Source organism: Pseudopodoces humilis, chromosome 2, assembly GCF_049639895.1.
Source record: "Pseudopodoces humilis isolate 2021_Gansu_Grassland_sample_001 chromosome 2, ASM4963989v1, whole genome shotgun sequence".
NCBI lineage: Eukaryota > Metazoa > Chordata > Aves > Passeriformes > Paridae > Pseudopodoces > Pseudopodoces humilis.
This window is the reverse complement of record NC_142201.1, coordinates 86,476,560-86,497,639: the sequence shown is the minus strand read 5'-3', so window position 1 is coordinate 86,497,639 and position 21,080 is coordinate 86,476,560. Positions and strand designations below refer to the sequence as shown.

The window sequence follows — 21,080 nt, the reverse complement described above, 5'->3', positions numbered from 1 at the left end:
CTGTAGATGACTTCTAAAATTCAAATTGTCAGCAAATTCCATGAATATTCACAATCCTTGCTATACTGGATACAATAGTTAAATGAAGAAGGTTTGGATAGCCATGTGAACTTTGGCCCAGTTCAATAAAGGCAGCAGGAAAGAACAATCATTCCAGTCAAATTTCCAAACAACTGGAAGTTCAATTATCTCTGCTGAATAAATTCAGCAATTTAAATTGCTCCTAAGCAGCAAGGGACCGAGCTAAATGGGGATCTGAGTTGATTTAAAGCTAATTTGTGTCAGAAAGTTCTGAAATGGCTTTCAGTGTCTGCAGTCATTTCTATAAAGTGGTATTAAAACTATTAAGTTTTATGTGAGAAGTCCCCAATAGGTTCAGCAAACATTCACTGTCTAATAACACACCTTCAGCCAGACATATGAGGTCCCTTCCCTTTGTTTGGGAGGTGTGGTTTATTTATTTCTACAAGATATTTAAAGCAAAGCTCAACATAAACATCAGAATTCTTCCTTTTGTTTAGTTTTCATAAGTTGTTGAAAGGCTGGGAAACTTTACATATTACAAACACAGAGGACCTATAATATTCCATAATATCTGTGGTTCCATTAGGAACATCCCAACTATGTGTACAGCAAAACCCTAATAAACTACACTTTACTTTGCATAAACTAGAATGTATCCTCCCATTTTTTCTACCCAGGTCTCCTTCTGTGTCAGCAGTGTTTAAATAAACAAATTAGATGCCTCCTTGGACAGCCAGATAATGGAGTAACAAGCTCATCCTCTACTCACATGAGAAGATTATACCCCTCTGGATGGGCCTCTTGCAGACCTACTTACCTGGGGGGTAGCAGTAGCAGACAAAAAGGGACCCTGCTAACCAAGGCCCTACCAAGTGGCTTACTGAATGAGTCTAGGAATGCAGAATTAAGCAGGAAATATCACTGTTATTACCCTTATTCAAAATTGAGAATAAGTCATCGTTTTATGGAAACTTGATACATTCTTATTTTTACAGTTAGGGGAGTTGAAACATAGAAGGCTGAAGAAATTTATTTAATGTCATGCACAGATTTGTTTAATGTCATCCTCATGTCCTCAAAGGATATGAGGAACAGAACCTGAGTCATATGTTTTAAAGAAAGATTTAACACTGGGAGTACAAGGATGCAGGGAGAACTGGAGGGGAGGAATTTGTTTTCTAACTTGAAATTCTTACTGTACTTCTCACCTTCAATGACCATAAACCTCCCCATGTACAAATGAACAAACTGTCCAACAGGCCACATTACAACAGTTGTGTACAAGTCTGCTTGAGTGATGAATCAACTCGTTATTTATCCAAAATAACAGACACAAATGGCTCTCACACCTACCTACAGCTAGAATTAAAATGCTTCCACACTGAAGGAAAACCAAAATAATTTTAAAATCCCCCACGCCTAAAAAAACCTCCAAAACAACCTAAATAAAGTGTTATTATAGTGTTAGCAAAGAGTAGTGAGAGGAACACTGCAAAAAATGCCATATCTCATGTCTTGCCTACAAGTTCAAACAGCTTAGACCCTAAAACGAGGTATGAGGCCCTCACTACCCAGATTAACTAGTGTAACTCAGCTCTCAAGCAAACCTCAATATTTTAAATTAAAACTAGTCTCAGGTCTCCAATAATGTTTTAATATTACTCTGTAATGTCATCATGCTGTTACAAATGGACTCAATTTACCTCACATTCATTAGGACACCACACTGTTTGAACTCAATATTACCTTTCCTTCTCCTCCCAGTCAAAACATTGTCACGCTAAAACGTTTATCTAATAGTTCTCTCCCACAGAGGTGCATGTTTCCATAGGGACACCAACAGTGCTATACCATTTGGAGAGGAAACTAAAACTAATAGCTGGGATCTTTTCACAGCTTTTCAAATCCCTATCAGAAAAAAAAAATAAATAAAAAAAAAAGAATTCTCCTGCTAATGTCACTGAAAACATTAGCTTTCCCAGAATTCACTGTCTTGCTGGTTTCTCTTGGGGTTTTGTTGTCTTTTTGATGTGGGGTTGTTTTGGGGTTTTTTTGGGTGGGGGGAGGGGTTGTTTGTTTGGGATTTTTCTGTTTGATTTTGGTTGATTGGTTGGTTTTGGATAGTCTTATTTTCACAGGATTGCACCGCAACTGTCACCACACTTCTGTCATTAGAGTGAAAATACAACAGAAGTAAATATCCCTATTATGTCAAGAGACAAGCATCCCAGAGTCACTCACTGCCCCTCCTTGTCATTATCCCCTGTGTAAGAAAATGGGGACTATCAGATAATGCAGCCAGCGGGAGGGCAACAAAAGAGAGAGAAATTTAATGTGTGTCCTTTCCAAAGCTGTTTGTCGCTAGCAATTTTGTTCCGATTTAAGGGACTAACTGTCCACCCCTTTTAAACCTCAGGGATTAATTTTCAGTTATTTGTAGGGACAGAGTCTCTTCACATGATTTAACTGTCTGTTCAACAGGTTCAGTTAGGTATTAAGGCTTTGTACTTCAAACTAAACAGTGCACTATATAATTTATTCCAGTTTGGCATAAATAAGTATGGATTACCTTATGCAAACCATTCTAAAGTTGTTAGCTGCTTTACAGTACCAAGAGTTTTGACAGGAGCCAGACCCAGAGAATGGACATGCTCCCTCTCTTTCAGTATGATCTGAGACTTTAGTAAAAGTGACCTGCATGGCTTCTGTACTACTATCTTTATGCTCATTGATAAATGCACAATATTGGCTTTAATCTACAGAAAAAATAATTAATTACTCCTGCTGTAACATTAAATTGCACAAATAATGCAGAAAAATATTCTCCAGGAGCAACAGTCTATTCATTATTATAATTACAGAGCATCAGGGAAAAAATTGCTGTATTTGACTTTTTGCTGCTCCTGCTGGACTAGCAAGTTTCCAGCCCATGTTTTTCTTTTCTATGCTTCTGTTTCAGTAAAAGGAAAATGCTAATACAAAATTTACTTTGAAAGTAAATATTAAATAACTGAATGTGTATATTTGACTCCACAGAAATTAGATAAATTATAGCTTCTGCTTACAATTTCTGTTTTTAATTATAACATTAATACACAGGTATTATTCTTACTGATTTTTTTTTAGTAGCTTAAACATTTTTTAAAAAAAAATACCATTAAGGATTTTCTTGAAACAGAGAAGATCAGACTTAATAATCGTGCCATACAGCTCCTAGTAAAATGCATTTTGTATTAAAATTAAGCAATAGTAAAAATTATCAAGATGTCTATTATGAATGATTATGTATGCAGACTCATTAGCCTAAGTTAAATTAATAGAACAAGACAAAACGTAACCATGACCATTGACTGCTTGCAAAGTTCCCTAGTGAATTTTTGGTAACTTATGCCAGTCATTTCAATATTTCCCTTTTAAGACCATATGAAATTCTCATTTCATGAGTGATTTTTTTTTAATCTTGTTTCATAGAACTTCTTTTTTATAACCAGTAATATCTTCTGATACATTTTGTGAAAATAATTATTGTAATCCTTTTCTCTAACAACAATGAAGTGAAATCTCCCTTAGAAAGACATATACCCTAAGGTTTATATTTCATGATTACCTTCCTTGACAATTTAGCTGCCATCTGTAGAAGCAAAAATCAATACTTTACTTCTTCTGCACAGCAGTATCATCTATTCTGCAATCTCTGCATGTTTGCACATAAATATTCTTGAAGGCAAACTAAATCAATTAACATTTGTAGTTGTCCATCCAGTCCCTTTGCAAAATGTATTATGCACTTAGGATGAATTCAGTGTAAATCATCATCCTAGCCACACAATTAAATACTTTAAGCTTCCTTAACCCTCAGCTCAGACTTTCCTAATCTCTGAAAGAAAGCAATGCCAGATGGCCATGAACAACTGTTAAGAATCAGAGGGACACAGAGAAATACCTGAAGCTCTCAGTAATTCAGTGGAGAAACACCTTCTGTTCCAACTTACTGCTAGGCCTCACTTAGACAAATTTGCTTTGTATAACTCATAGGTCATCCTTCCAGGTTAACTAATACACATGCTAGTAATTTTCAAAAGCTGTATTTTCTTGTCATGAGTCGAATTCACAGACACTGAATTTTTGCTCCAACTCTTGGTTGCAATTATCACAGTGACAGCATACTGGCTACAAACTGCAGAGATAATCCACTGACTACTGCACTTCTCCATCACTTCAAAACATGCAAGTGTGTGTAAGTATCTATGTATATGCATTAAAATAACTAAAATATATTTTATGTAAAAATAATGTGTGTAATCTATAATATTCACATACAATTATATAGGATTATATCAAATCTATACGAGTTAGCTGCAAGGCTAAAAGAGTAGTAGAGCTCATTGGCCCATGAGGCATAGATTAGGCCCCATTTCTCTGCCTCAAGAAGAAATGATGGAGAAAAGTTCTTCTTTTCCTACAGAAGAACACCCTCCTCTGAGCCAACATTAAGAATCATTCCAGACAATCATGCCCAGCATGCTGGAATGCCAAAGGGCACCTCCTGTGTTCATTTTCAGAGGAAGCATCTCATAAGCACCATTTTATATGGTAACAGTGTGGAAGTGGTCTCCTCATCTCTGAAGACCAGGAGCCTCATTCTGCTTTAAATTACAGTTCAGGAAATTTCATGTTTACAAATGAAGCTTCTCTTTTTAAAAATAAATCACCTTGCATTATGAAAGATGATAGTCACTGCTCAAGAGCAGGCCACAGCTTCACAGTTTTGGACTTGGGTTTCTTAACAGAAATTCAGAAGGAAGCAGTGAGAACAGGCAAACCTGGGAATGGAAAAAGAAGGTTAAGAAGAAAGATAGGACTGAAATAGCAGGGAGTGCTTTCAGGGCAGGGCAGGAGCAAAGGGCGCTGGCAGAGCTGTGTGAGGAGTCCAGTGCTGGGCTAGCAGGAGTGAGAGATGCTGCAGGTGCACAGCATCAGCAAGGAGCACATACAGAGCAAAACATTCACAACCTCTCAGACAGTCATGGTGGAACTAGTGGAGGTTCCAGGTATGAAGCGAGGTGCAGCCAACTACAGAACACATGTAGTGTAGTGTGCTTCATTCTAGTTGCATATCCATGAGTCAAAGGATAATGTTATTCATCTGAATCTCTCAAACAATAAAATAGCCCAACCAAAAAAAAGAAGAATACAGCAAAACTGGAAGAATGCATGGGAACATCATTCTGGCTTGCAAAATTGAGTATAGGACAGCTACAGTGAAGAAAGGGGGACTTCTGAATTTAAACCAGGCTGAAGGATCACATGTCGATTATAAACTACCCCGAAAAGTACCCAATATCTTGCATTTAGCATTTTTTAATAACCTTTCATATTTACCAGGCCAGAACATTATTTTCATTCTGAATAGCATGGTTCACACCAAAAAAAAGATGCATCTTCAGAATACTGGATAGAGATGTGGTGATAAAGTTTAGTAACAGAAAGAAAACTGATTTAAGCCTCACAACAAAAGACATGGTAAGGAGAGCATGAAGGGGATTAAGAGGTAAGAGTAAGAACTGAAGAAGAACAGGACACCAGAGAACTGTTCCAGATGGTAGGCTAGTTTTAACCTAAGCAGCAAAGTGTTTCTATAAAAGTCCAGTGGGAGCTGAGCAGACAGAGATGAGCACACAGATGAAGTCTGAAATGTTCTTGCAAGTTCAAGGAATGGAAAAAATGGGCTCTGAAGGTCTGATGCAGAGTCAAGAAAATTGCTGCTTGGGAAGAAGAAAAAAATCAAAGAAAGATGTTGCATCTAAGAAGGTGAGGAGTAAGAGACACCTACATAACGGATCACAGAGGACTGAGTAATGAGGCCAGATAAAAGCTTTTCTAAAACTAGTCACCACATACAGATATGGAAAAAAAATAGTTCAAGGTGTCGAAGTAATGCAGCATTGAGTCAAATAGCCAGTTTGATATAAATATGGTGTGTTTAAAATTATTTATTCCAAAAATACTTATGGCAACTTTCTAGTAGGATATGTGTACAGAAAAAAAAAAATTAAAATCGTAAGTAAACTTTGATGAGATGTTCTTCAGTGATCAGTTCTATTTTTCCATTTCAGTAAGATGCCCACAAGTTCAGTAATAGTAGGATTTCAGTCTGTTACTGATAAAAGCTCACTGTTGCGTGAGCAGTTCAACAGTGTACCAAATCTCCCATTAACTCTTGCTCTTAGAGGTTATTTCAGTAAGTGGGTCAAGATAAACAGAGAACCTGCTAGTAAGGCTCCTAATTTGAACAATGATATCTGTAGACCATTGAACTAGACTATTTGAACTAGACTGCTAATGCCCCTTTTTCCAAAATAAATCCCAGGATGTTGTTTTCATTTATTTATGAAGCTTACTGTATGTTTCTGGATCACAGCCATGAATGGTTTTGTTCACGTGCCCAAGCTTTGTAACCACCAGGAAAGCAGTGACCTTTGCTTTCAAACTAAGCAAGCCGTTTCATATTGGGTTATATACACAAATACTCAGTATTTCAACTAGCCTGTGATTTCCTTAAAAATACTGTACTGAAGGATGCTTAGCTGGAAGATGACTTAACTTTTCCTCTCTCCCTTGTATATGACAATACTTTGCTCAAAGTAGCCATTACACTTTTAACTCACTGGCTGAAACATTCATTGTTACAACTCCTCACGCCTCTTGGCTGATGGAGGAAAATCAATTTTGATCCCTGAGAAGCAAGTGCAAGTCTCCAACTTCACACACCAATGTGTACAGTTGCAGCTGAAACTGAATCCAGATTAATTAACCATTCCAGGCATTTTGCATTTATGCCAAGACCTTAAGAGGTCAGAACATACATGATTTACTGTTTTTAATTGGAGAAATGGGACAGAACTTCCTTCAAATGAAAAAGCAGTTTGTCAAATGATGTTTACACAAAGCAAATGAGATTTATGGTGACAATGAAAATATACTTTAAAAATTAACCTTCAGCTTTTTGCCAAACATGTATTACAACAGAACACAACAATCCAGCCACTGCAGGATTTTAATGCTACAATAATTCTGGTCTTCCTTAAAGGGCAACAATTCTGCCCTTTCTTAGATAACCCAGTTCAAAGCACATTAGAGAAGCAAGTCTGAGCAATTAGAAGCCAAACTACAGTAACCAGGTAGCAATAAAAATACAGAAAGCATGTGCATTTCCCAATAGACACAAGTTTAACACTGAAAATATTCCAAGCAGGTATGAGAGAGAGGGAGGGGAGGAGAGAACTTACTGTACTGCTTCAAAGATGCACTATACACATAATGCAGCAGTACAGGATACACTAACAGATGAAGGCAACTGAAAAGGCAGTACTCACCCAAAATATTAAATTGAAAAGGAACATCATGTATTTCAAACAACACAGGCAGCCTCTTGCCATGTTGCACTTCTTAAATTCTAAAAGGAAAACAAAGGATAGATCCAGGTAAAAGACCACGTATTTGCTGCCTTTGGGTGCACTGTATTTTTCACTTTTTACGCCAGTTCCAGTCCCAGCGCCGGTCCCGGTTCCGACCCCAGTGTGGCTCTGTGTGCGTGATCCAGTTGTACCATAGAAAGCTCCTGCAGTAAAACCTCGACCAAATTGCCTCCCTGAGGTAGAAGGTTTAGCAAAATCTGAGTCTTTGCTATCCAAAGATGGACTCCGGTGAATTGAAGAATCCTCACTACTTGACTTCTCCATGATCTCTCTTTTCACAGTTGTCAGATTTAATGTATAGCATCTCTCAGCATTAAATGCAGTGCCTTGCAAATGCCACAGTGCGCTACGAGCTGTCTGTGTTTTGCTTCTCTTTTTCTTCGTACATAAATCAGATAATCACTGCAGAATTTATTCACTGCATTGTTGCTGGGTTTATTTTTTTATAGCAATGTAGGCTGTACTCTCTCTGTCTGAAGCAGGGATTTATACATTAATATCCCATGCAAGAGCACACTCATGATTTATCTTGATGAATCAGTTATGCAGAACTTTGATTTTTATTAAAAAGAGCCATAAGCTCTTCCTCTGCACCCCTAGTCTAGAGTCCTCTAATCTATAGGCAGCAGATGGTCCTCGCATCCATTTCCAAAAAGCTTCTGCAGTACACCTGGGAGACTCTCCTCGAGCCGGAGCACTTTCCCTGCTCTCAGCTTCCCTCTCTGTGTCTCTCTGACTCTCTCTCTCACACGCTGTCTCTTTTCTTTCCACCCATTTGCAGTGTCTCATTCAGTAACCAGCTACCGGAGCGCACTCTGTGTTTCACTGCTGTTGCCGTGAAATCATCAGCAACTGCAACCACTGGGCATTTCCCACAGAAATCCCTGACCTAACTATCGAGTAATAAATCCGCCCTCCTGCTCGCCCCTCCCCTCTGCTTTCCGCCGGGCCAGTTAGCAGAAGCCTTCTCCTCCAGGACACGCCTCCATGACATAATATCTTTAATAGGCTTAGAATTACTCTTGACTATACAAGTGCACAACAGAAAATCTCTTTAAATGTCAAGTACTGTTTAGCTGTTTACGCGCTAGAACCGTAAGGCAGCGATATTCCTTCGATGCGATAAAATACGGGAAAAGTATGGATTAGACAGACAGGTGCTAACCTCTCCCTGCTCGCTAACCGTGACTTACATTTTTTTCTGGCTTAAACAAGTCCCACGGGACAAGCAATGGGAATAGGCTGGCACCCAGCACACAGTGCCTAGGCACACATCTCAGCTGCACATGCACATAACGCGACACCATCACCTGTGATATAATTAACCAGAACCGGAAAAGCAGAGCTGCCGCCTCTTACGAGGTTATCATTCAATTCTTCAAACTCCTGAAATGTAAGGGGATCCGAGCCTGCAGCTCTTTACACGCTGTTTAACAAGTACATCAGAGATTCTTGTTGTGTACAGCAATAAGCCATCTTACATCACAGGTCGTCTGTGAACTAGAAACACTGACCCAAATGCCACATTTCTTTCCTACAAAGGAGCGCAACACGCCCGCTAGGACTCGGAAGCAGGGAGGGCACGGCTCTGCACGTGTGCCTGTGCATATGCATGCGAGTGCCTGGAGGGGAGGGCGAGAAACACTTCAGGTCACTACTCCTCGTACTTCCAAATTTGTCATTTGGTCATAAGCGCAAAAGCAGCGCAACGACGGTGCAAAGTGCTGCAGCAGATCCAAAATGCAGGTTATTCTTTCCTTTGTGTAAAGATAGAAACCACATTAGGGGGCCGCTGTGAAAGAAATACAGCTACCAGAAAAAACAAAATTCTATACAATTTTCAACTGAACTCTCCACATGCTCATTAAAATGCACCGTTAATGGTTATATCAAGTATCTTTGAAAATAGACAATATAACATTTATTCAATCTTACATGTCTATGGCCAAAAGCCTCTAAAGATTCTGTAATTTTTATGCAACATCAGAATCAACACCCTAAAGCAGTGATGTATCTTTCTTGACAGGCTTTTTCCACTAAAAGATCCCTCCACCAATAAAGTACATTAAATGCCCAGTGTATTTCAATGTGTAATATCTCTCTCCCACCTTTTCTGCTCTAAAATAAGATTTTAACAACAGACAGGTCCAAGCCCATATCAACTATATTCACTTTGCTTTTTAAAAGTAATTTCAAAGCTCTCTGCATCAAATGTGTCCATCAGAAAGATGACTGCAGGGGTACTGCTCAACACTGTGTGTGACAGCAGAAAAAGTTACACACTTTTTACACCCAAGTAAAAAAAGATCAATTATCATTGACCAAAGTAGAATGGGAATTACTATACATGTCTACAGTGTACATACAAACTTCACCATAAGCAGCTATCAAGAAGCAATGTTCACAGCAAAAACCATGGAAGCAACTTGCAGGCCAGGAACCTGCCTCAAACACTGGAGCCTGCAGAATAACTCACATTGAAACAAAAGGCAAATAGTCTGAGTATGGATTTAGAAGACTGAAAAAACTCTTGTTTGAAATTCACTTACTGGAAGTGTAAAGCTGTACCACTGCAAACCAATGCTACTGCTAGATATTTTCAGTGGTTTTCACTTGTCATACAAAACTGAGCTCTCAGCCAAAAAATTTTGAGAACACACAAGTACTTTGAAGCATTTTTAGCTTTTTAGTTTTTGTACCCTTCGGTTTGCCATAAAAGTTACACTGACTTAGACTAGCTACAGAAAAAAAAATTGCTGTGCACTTGTGAAAATTAATGCAATATAAATATTTGCCTTCCCATTGAAAGTACATGACAAAAACAATTAATCCACCCTCCTCAAGGTTAAAAACTTAAAATAATATTCTGTAATAAGCAAAAAATTTTCACTAATACTCTAATGGTTTGTAAACAGTGGAAACTTTCTACTGGTGGTTAAAAAAAAACAACAAAACAACTATATCTCCAACTTTTTTTCCCAAGTTTTCATTACTAGACCTTATAGAAATTTTCCAGTTTTCTATTTTTACCTCCAAATACTACAAAATACTCATTTACTGCACCATTACCTCTAAAGTATTAAGAGATCTCCATGACTGGTCTACAGCACAATTTGTACTTCAGAACAGTCCCAACCAAAGACACACATAAAGCCAACAGACAGCTTAAAAATCCAGACCTGAGCAACCAGCAGTGGGGAAAACACAGTTCCAGATCAGCCTCTCCTCCTGCTGTGTAGCAAAAAACATATGACTCTCTTACGGTTATGCTGTGGCCACCAGGGAGACTTTACAAGCCTCAGTAACCTTCAGCCACTTGAATTTGTAGCCACGGAGCATCTTTATAGATTAGAAGCCACTTCGTGCAGCTGCAACTCTAACTCAGTGTTCAGGTAGCTCAGTTAATAAACCACACAGGGCTGCTTACTTGATGAAAAAACAAATGGTGAAAAAGCTGTAAGCAGTCCATCCACCTGTTTTTTGACCAGCCATTGCACTCAACTTTGCCGGACTGAGACTTCAGCAGAAGGTGTTGCTGTGTGGCAACAGCACCTTTCAGGGTCCCACTCAACAGCATAACCTCAGCATGAGGACAAACACATTTTGCTTCACGACAGATCTTACCTCTGTTTAGTAATCAGGGCATGAAAAACATTCAAAAGCTCACTCTGTACTTCATTAATGTTTGATTACTGAATCACAGAATTTTGTTGCTGAGTGATGCCTTCACATCAAGAAAATAATTTCAGTCCCACGTGTATATGCCTGGGACAAGGCAATAAACATCAATCCATTGCATTTAAATGGCTCTTCCAAATATTAAGGGTAAAAATTTAGGCCACTTTCACAGCCTAACACCATAGGGTATTAGGTAGCAGGTATGGAAATCAATGTCACAATGGATGTAGCCAAAAAATAGAAGGGAAGGGTATTAGTAATATGATAAAAAAACACAGGCTGGCTCTCCTACTGAAACTGATTTGTTTCCTTCCTAGGAACAGTGCACCATAGTCTTCAAAGCACACATCCTAGCATCTTCATTTCTTAGTGAATTTCACAAATTATTTAATCTTTTTTCCCATCCTGTAGTTTAATCTCACCAGAACTTCAGTGACATTACACCCAGCTACAGTGCTCCTAAACCCCTCTCTTTGTTTCTGCCCTCCTCCACTGTTTTTTGCACAACTGGCTCGTGGAATCGTGCTGCAAACAGCAAAAGCTGTTTATAAACATAAATATAAACATATTTATAAACACAGATTTTAAAATACATAATACAGATATAAAAGATATATCAGTAATATAGAAAAAAAGATTCTAACTTATTTTCCCCTTTTTAGAAGTTTCAAATCAATTCTACTTGACATTCCCCTTCAGTGAGCTTGCTGACACAGTGAAAGGGAGAGGGACTACAACAGGCGAGAACAGGAAAAAATACTGAAGGCTGAGCAAAAATATCTTAAGCTTTTGCTGTGTCTCCCTTGATTCCTGAAAATGAAATATGAAACTCTAGGGGTTTTTAAAAAATAATAAACAAAAACTCCAGTCACCAGGGAACACAAGCCATTTTACACCTTATTATATATTTTATCTTGCAATTTCTATTAGGCAGGATAATGCTACTGTCCCTATTTTAAATATGGAGAACTCAAGGACCAAGATGTTTGCTGAGGACAAATAGGAAACTGCTGGCAGAGGAGCAAACCAAACCTGTGCCTCTCACATCCTCATCTAGTTCACCAACCACTGCACCATTCTCAAATTAATTATTTTTGGAATCAGAAGTTTTAGTAACCCTGCCACATGACTTCAGAACAATACTGAGCCCTGCAGAGAGATGTACAAATGCATACGCTACCAAGTGTTCAAAGGATATGGTTCTTAAATTCAGTATTTTCTTTCGAATTATATTGACCAGGAATTCAATTTTACAAGCCTTCCTCCAGGTACATTAGATAGGCAAAGAACAGAGATTGCTGAGTATAAATTCAGTGACTACATCTTTCCAGTCACTGGTCTGAATCCTGGAAGTCCATGAAAAGGAGGTAAGGAACAAGAGTTAAAAATAATATCTTACAACTGACATACAGTTGCATACAGCTGAAAGCTCAGATTAAAAAAAAAAAAAACCAAAACCAAAAAAACAAACCAACACTGATTTTGGAATAAGCTTAAAGGGAAAAGGATGTCCAAAAGAAAAGAACTGAAATTAGGATCACATGAGAGACAAAACCATGGGGTTTCAGGTCTTCCATGTTCTTGGTTCCACGACAAAAATTTACAGACTCCAGCAAGTTTAAATGCCTGGAGTTCTCGGATTGTCTAAGGCTGCAGAATTTATGACCAAAAATCTGGATGCTCTGACAGTTGTAATGCACATCCTGGGGCCTTCCAAGCTCCAGCTTGGATGTTGTAAATCCAAAGTATTCTGCTGATCATGGGTTTGGACAAAAACAAGGTAGATTTCAATGACAACTTTGTGTGGTAGACAGGTTTTGAAATCTGCCTGTGTTTTTTAGAATTAAATAGCCCAAGCCATATTAAACCTTTGAGACACTTTGATCTTCCACACAGAACTACAGTAACTTCAGTTTTGGAGCCTCCAATCTCTGATCACAGATTATTTAGAGCCTATATGAACAGCTTGTTTGATACAAAAGAAACACTAGCAAGTGTTCAGAGAAGAGTGGAATGCACACTTAGTTTCCCTACTTGTATTCTCTTATGGTCAGAAAACCACCATTTCCTTTGGTGCTTAGTGGACAGACAGCTGATGGAGGGAGAAATTGGATTCATTAAGAAACAGGTTTACTCACAGCCAGTGCCTGTGATCTGGCCAGCAAACAATCCCAATGTTTTGTGAGAGACAACAACCTCATGCCCTTCTCTCTTCACCTTCTAGCACAACCAAAAGCATCCAAAAGGCATCGTCTGAGCCTCAATTCCTCCTGCAGAAGAAAGCCAGCTCCAGAGGCGAGGTAAAAGGATCTGGGATAGGTAAATATGCATACAGCATAAGCTGGAAAGAAAATCAGGATGCTCAGATGGATTTTTGGAGGCTGAACTCCATGTTCTGAGACTCCACCTAGCACTGCCATGGCCGAAGAAAAAGGAGGTCTTTCAGAGAGACAGGAGTGGGACAGCACTCCAGGATGCAGGAACTGTGTGAAGGAGCACCCCAGAGGAGGCACAGAGTTTGAGATCTGTGCATAAAGAATCTTTTCTTAGAGATACAGGAATTGAGTGTCTAGGCACTTCAATCCAACACCCACCTCCATTAGTCCTGAATTCACCAAGAGAAATTATACTTCTTGACATTGTTACTGGAAAGGAAACTAATTAATCTGTTTCTATGACAAAAACAAGAGCACAGCAGCTCGTGGCTGCCTCTGATGAGTAACACTGCTTGCCTCCCCAGGGTAAAGAGGTAAAAAAAGAGGTAAAATCTCTTTGAATGGTCTAAATTAATACTTACTAGTCTGTACTAACATATACCAGTGAGACAAGTTTATCTTTCCAATATGGTGTGGTCACTGCATGGATGACCAAGAAAATAAGATCCTGTTTTAAGATTTTCCACTGTGCCAAACATTCTCCGTCATTTGGTCCCTGGGATTTCCACTAAAAATCATTTACTGCTAACAATGCACATGTGGCTGAGACTTCTCATTTAGGATTTCACACCAGAGACAGAATGAGATTCTCCCTCCAAATTGTATAGAGGAATTAGCTGTAAATCATGTCAGGAACTTTAACCCACTGTGGTCAATTACAGATGATGAGGTGATATGCTAATGCACAGGAGATGTGGGGCATGCAGATTAAAGTGCAATATGAGGTCCAAAAGCTAAGAAATTTTGATTATGTCACACCTTCACACCAGTTGTACCCCAGGAGCCTTCAGACTGAGCACAAAGAATGTCTGAGTTTCCAAAGTGACAGAAAAACAGAACAGAAAATGGAAATCCTGCTATCAACATTTAAGCTTTTAAATCAAAACATTTGCACTATATACAAGGATCTTTTGGGGCTTGGTTTTCACTTCATAAACATCATGAAATAGGCTAGATCTGAAAGAAGCACTGTAAATATTATGTTAGAATACAATTAACCATTGTTAGTTTTACCTTTAAGAACTAAAATTCAGGGAGTCTATTTATTGTTTGTTTCTAAGAAACCTGGAAATCAGTCTTCTTGGGCTAGGCAGTGTACATATGGAGAGCAAGTCAACCCATACCACAGTCTAATATCCAAACAGAAAACCAGACATAACAGCTGGCTCTGGAAAACAAACAAAAAACAACAACAACAAACAAACAAACACTTTTTTTTTTCCCCTGAAGTCCCAAAACTACCTTACCAATTCTCCCTCTAGGACATGAGAGAAAATAGGAAGTATGAGGGCAAAGAGAACAGCATGTGCCCTAGCAGATAGGCCTATCCTACCAGGCAGCAGAGCTTAACAGATGTTTTGAAACAGTCTGTTTATGACTTTCAGCTTAAGAATCTGTAACCCTTTTAATTACAGGGTGTTTATCTCATCTTCCATAACAATGAATACATTTTTTCATCTCCATCAACAGCTAATCCTTAAATTCTGCTGAGAACTTAGCCTCAATATTTTAGGGCAGTGAGTTCCACAGAAATGCATTATGGTAAAAAAAGCCAGCATCTTCCTCCTATTCACTATCATTATTAAGCTTTCCAGCTCTACCCTCTGTCTGGATATTCATCCTCATCCCATAATTCATTAGTTTGTAATCCTCTACAATGTCCTATGTAATTGTCCTTCATTAAACTAAGCACTTTTCAGCATGTCCTGAAAAAAAGAGTTATTGAAAACTCTCTGACTCCCTAATAATTTCAGTTAACCATCTTAGAGCTTCTTTCTAATTAAGCTATGTTTCCACAACCTTTCCCAATCTGATGATGAAAAGATCTTCTTTTTAAAAGACAAGAGTTAATGTTCAGATTCAAAATAAATTTAATCAATTCTGTTTCGATCAACACCTTATCTTTATGAAAGTAAAGTTATTCAGATTCAACAGACATTTTTCCATCATCCCCATTCTGCTTTTCAATTTCAGATTCAAAATTTGGCTCTGAAAAGGTTGAACTTTTCAGAGCTTAACAGGAAAACCACTGTAGTTTAAATTTGTGTCTTATCTGTAGGAGACAAGGGAGTTTTCTCACTACTTTGACCTGAGTCTAATACTGATTCCTTGTAAAGGAAGACCAGGAAGACCACCCTCAAGAGAGGGATTCCTTGTAAAGATGCTGACATAAGCCAAATCAACCCTTGGTCATACATTAAATGTGTGATACAAAATGCTGTCTCCACCCAGTACAGACCAAAAAAAAAAAGGTGTATGCAGGGAAATGTTTTTTACATCACATATAGAGAAAATAAGATCAAGGGACCAGCTGACCAGAGGCAGGAAGGTAGCAGCATCACATCACCGACACCACTGTGTGAGGAAACATATCAGGAAACAAATCAGATCTCCAAAACCATGCTTTAAAAATTACCAACCAAAAAAAGAAAGCAGGGGCGAGGAAGTGAAAAGGGTTCTTCTTATTTAACACCTATTTTTTGCGGAGGTAAAGTACATGATCTGAGTGTTTCTCTTCCACTCCCACTTTAAACGACAGTTTAGGCTTTTACATCTCCTATATTGACTACAGATTACAGAAAGCTACCAAACAACCAAAGGTTTTTGCCAATCATGAGAGATGATATCCCTTCCTCCTCTTGGATGGTGCAGCAGGATTTCATTAATACAGTAACTGTTCTAACTGTGTCCAACACGTACAAGTCTCTTGAACAAAATCAGGTGGATTTTCTCTAACATCTGTTTCAAAGAGGCTGTCTTTGACCAGCAGTCTGCTGTTTTGAATTAACTGACAGCTGGTGTCTATGTATTAGCAGAACTATTAAACTTAAAAACCAACAAATTGAAAAAGCCCTCCTACAAATGGCTCCGTGTGAAGAAAGAACCACGAGAGTGATGTAAGCATTCCTTTTTGAAAGGCAGCACACATCTCTGAAACCTGCTCAGTTATGCCATGAAGGAACATTTCTAAGCACATTCCTTTCACAATTGAATGAATTCCTTCATTGCTAAAATATTCCTTTTTTTGGCACTTAAACACAAACAGGTGCCATTCCATGAATGGGGACATTTAAAACCACTGTGTCAGGGCTGGCAGAGACCCAGATGTCTTCAATGGGCAGCTACTCATCACCAGCCCCAGCCTCCAACCTAAGACTCACTGGAAGTGGCAGACTGAATGCCTTACTGGAGCGTCATCACCTCAGACATCTGTGATTATCAAAAAGCTGTTTTCCAGCAGCATCTCTAAGCAAAACCTAACCCCAGGTCCCACCTTCTGGTAAAAGAGGCACAGCTTTCAGGGAAGTGTCACACCACCAAATGAATTAAGTACCTGCCCAGAGCCAGTGGACTCACAGATAAAGTTGACATCAGAGAGGGCTGACTTGAAGTCACAAGATCCCCTCTGCTGGGGCCCCAGAGTGACTCTGGGCAGAAATGTCTGGAAAGAAGGGTGGGGTCTAGTCTCTACAGCCATTCAGTCCTCAGCCTACTCCTGGCCCTCCCTGACCACAGTCTATCAACTGTGACACCAAGCTACATTGCCTAACAATTCCCAGCACATACCTCCTTTTATCTGTGAAGGCAGATGTTTCTGAATTCATAAGAAAGAGTTTTTGAGTAATTCAAGGTAACTGGAATACAACTTCACTGCCATTAGCAGCACTACTCAAGTTCTGATCAAAGCACTGCCGAACAGACACATTCCATGCTGATCTGGGCTGGATTCATTTCTATGGCTTTCAGCAAACTTCCATAACATCTGGCCTGAGCAAAGTCCACTGACTCCTTTCTGTCTTGAAACTCTTTAAATTTATAAAAATAATTGTATTTGACCATCTGCATCTGCCCTTGCAATAAAGCTCATTTATCTTCACAATAAAGTTTCTAGCACATTGTGTGGTAACACTGTAGGATGTGGTCAACTTCAACATTTAAAATAGGATGTGCCTGTAACGTAGCAATCATGCAATTAATGCTTTTTGCTTTGCCAACAACAGAGTCAGATTTAAACCCCGAGAGGAGGCAGATATTTTAGCCACCCTACTCATCTCACAAGAACGAGGCTAAATGGTTCTCATCTATTCTGCATGAGATACAAGAAAGGGTGTAATAATGAAAACAAGGTAACCCTCTTACTATAATCCGGCAGGTTTATGTAACAGTGCTGCTGTTCATGAGCTTTATGATTGGTGTCAGCTCTTGTTACAAGGGTGTGAGAGATTTAAAATGACAAAGGAGAAAAGGAAAGGGGGGAAAAAAGCAGTTTGACATGACCCTGCCTGTCAAGTCACAAAAAGCTATCCAGCAGTTCAATTCCCTGACTTACAGTAGGAGCTGCTTAACTTTTTACATTATATTCATTAACAAGCTTTTGTAAAGGCAGAAGCATAATGGGAAAATATCCTTTTTATGACCTTATCTGCATTATGGAGGACTCATTTACACTTGGAAGAGAATGCTGTGTGCTAGCTGCAATACCAGGCATTCAGAGCCTAATAGGGAGTGTAAAGAATGGATGCAAGCATGTTTGACTCTTTCCCAAAAGCCAAGCCCACATTCACTTCATTTTGAAAAAGTTTAATTGTACCATCAGTGTCTCTCAGAGATGAGCAAACCAAGATAGATACCCTTGATCAGCAGTCAGAAACTAAGAACATTCCAAAAATTCCTCTTAGAGGCATCTGAAAGGCAAGGGGGAAAAAAAAGGTGTCTTTTGTAGGGGTAACTATTTGTGTCATTCAATCTGCTCTGATCTACTTAGGTGTGTCACAAGTATGCAATAGCTATTGTATGAAATATCAATTGGCCTTTAGAAGCTGCACTTCAGAAATTCATCACAGGCAGATATTTTGCATTTACAAATTAATTGGGATGCTGGCATTTTATTTCAGAAAAAACCAACATGATGTTTCACGCTCTGCTCTGCAGACTGGTTCAGAGGAATCTATCAAAAATACATGGCCATAAATGCTTAGCAAATGGTGTGCATCCAGATGGGGTTTTAAACACCAAGAATGAAGCTAAAGGCTTGCAAAATGCAGTATCATGTAAGGGTAGACAGTGATAGTTTGGGTACAAATATGTCTTGCAGGAGTCAAATTTGATGCCCGTAGCAAGAATATGCATATGAGCTTTCTCTCTCCTCTCTTAAATGTCCAAGTCTAGAGTAATTTTAAATCTAAACTAATTTACTGAAAAGGCTTTCCAGATTTCTTCCCTTCAGGAGAGAAAGCTAATATTAAATCTGCAATAATGTAATCAATTGGTAATGTTTTGTTTGCTTTTGTAGTTTTAACTCTACAATTCCCGTGTCTATAAAACAGATGCAGGCGTGGACATCAATGCCCCCAAAATGAAAAATTCCCTGGATTTTATCCAGCTGATGGGTTCTCCTCCTGTGTTATTTTTCTCATATACTCATTTCTTAGGTTGCACTTCTCCCTTTCCAGCCAAACATTTACTCAGAAGTAGCAGGAATTCTCTCAAGCCACCCAGACAGTTTTCAGAAGAGTTTTATGAACTCATCATCTCATCCCATACCTGAAACACAACTTTTCTAAATTGACCGTATCTCACTCCTCTCCTCCCCTACTTCTGTGCCAATGGTTTTATTACAGGCCTGTCTTGTATAATACTTAGTGTTTCTATTCCAATAGCATGGAAGCTGTTATATTAAACATTTATCAGTAATGGGTCTACTCCCTTCTACAAGCTGAAGCAAAGTAATTTGGCAGATACAATCATGAAAAGATTCTGTACGTTTGTCACTTCCAGAAGAAAGACGGTACTTGAAATACACAAGATTCCAACCAAACCTGAGTGCATAAACTGCACTCTGAAATCCCATGTTTTTTGCATTCCAAGGATTGCTAAATTAAGTCATCTCAGTTCCCCGTGGATTTTTCTTTTAAATCAACTTGAATGCTTTCTGCCCTGTACTCAGAAAACAAAATTTTGGAAACTGTAATACGTTAAGTTTAAAAAAAGAGAAGAAAAAATTTCTTCTCACTCCCTGAGAGGTCTACCACTGGAAATGAGGTTGAAAGGAAACAAAAAGCAACAAAACCTTAATCAACAGAATCAGGAGTTATGGATGTCTGAACGTACAAAGGGAACAGAGCTGATTAGTTGCAAGGTGCAGTTTCTCCTTACAGGTAATATTTTTGCAAGCAGAATGATACTTTGCACCTGTCCTGTGCAGATGCCAGGCTTCTGTATTATGCTGAAAGAAAAAAAGACTAAGAAAGTTCTTGATCATTTCAAAGTTCAATGCCTCCCAAAGAGTGTCTATAGCTGTTCCATAGCACTTTCAGCTCCATTTATACAGGTATCTCTCTTTTTGTCCCTACCTATTCCATCTGCTGTGTTTGTCTCTGTCAAATGTCGATGATATCTGAGTCTAAAAGACTATATCAATACCAAACTGTAGGCAGGAAGCAGGGAGTGGGGAATAATGAATTCTTCCCTAAAAATTATTCCCTAACAAATTGTTCCCAGGCACTAGAGCCTTCAAAGTGTCTATCAAAAACTATCTTCATGCATTTTAAGCATCCTTCATATTAAGGATCCAGTTATTTTTATTTTAATATAAAGAACAAATGCTCAGAAGCCAAATAATCCGAAACAGATTTCTACAGTGTCCTGCATTCTCAAGTACTGAAAAGAAAACCCTCAGTCTACTGAAGGCCTGACATGGTAGACTGTACAAAGTTCTGTCAACCAGATTCCTTCTCAGATTTCACAGGCTGGTCACCAGTAGCTCTCATGCATAATCTGTAAACCACATTTTTAAAGCAACCAGGGACTCTTTGAAATGAAAGAACAGATACGCATTTTTGACACACATCTCTCAATACAGGGAAAACTTAAAGCATTGACTTCTATTATAGAAGAGAAAAGGTACATGCCTAGGGACTGAATTTCAAATTATGGTACCCTCAAGAGATGCTATATGGTGTTTTGAAATAGAACTTTCACCTCATAAAATGTTAATGTTAGGGCTTTAGGCAGACATTAAGGTCAGGACAGATGTGCTGCCTAACATGTGAAAGGTTCTCACTTTCCAGAAGGCAAATAAATGCCTTTCAGTAACAGTTACAGAAGATGGTGGTACTTTGTCCACAAGTATGCACACTGGCAAGTCAAGCAATAGAAAGAAGTAGTTCAGGGGAGAAGTTGGCCTGGATATAAGTGAAAAAAAAAAAAAAAGCAGGAGAACAATTAAACACTGGGACAGACTGATTAGATGTTAGAATCTCCCTTACTGGAAATATTCAAGACTCAGCTTGACAAGGGCCTGCATAACCTGAACTGGGGCCCCTCTTTCAATAGAAGGTTGGACCATGTGCTCTCCAGCATGTCCTTTCATCCTAGACTTTGCTGAGAGTCTAACATTTTGTTCTAAGATCCAAAACTCAGACTGTGAAAGACTGACACAACTTCTTGGAGTAGCAGTGACTTG

The 21,080-nt window shown here is 38.8% G+C and overlaps 1 protein-coding gene across 5 annotated transcripts in view; it reads right to left on the bottom strand.

Moving 5' to 3' along the window:
- TSPAN9 (tetraspanin 9) overlaps window positions 1–21,080 on the bottom strand; it is a 168,671-nt gene that overhangs the window by 84,594 nt on the left and 62,997 nt on the right. For 4 of the 5 annotated variants that reach the window (XM_014259763.2, XM_005531029.3, XM_014259762.2 and 1 more), the window contains one exon: window positions 7,401–7,480. In XM_014259763.2, coding sequence (XP_014115238.1) covers window positions 7,401–7,463 — 63 coding nt within the window. In that variant the 5' untranslated portion in view covers window positions 7,464–7,480. Of the gene's footprint in view, window positions 1–7,400; window positions 8,138–21,080 lie in introns of those variants that run through there. The other variant, XM_088051706.1, reaches the window with a different exon arrangement.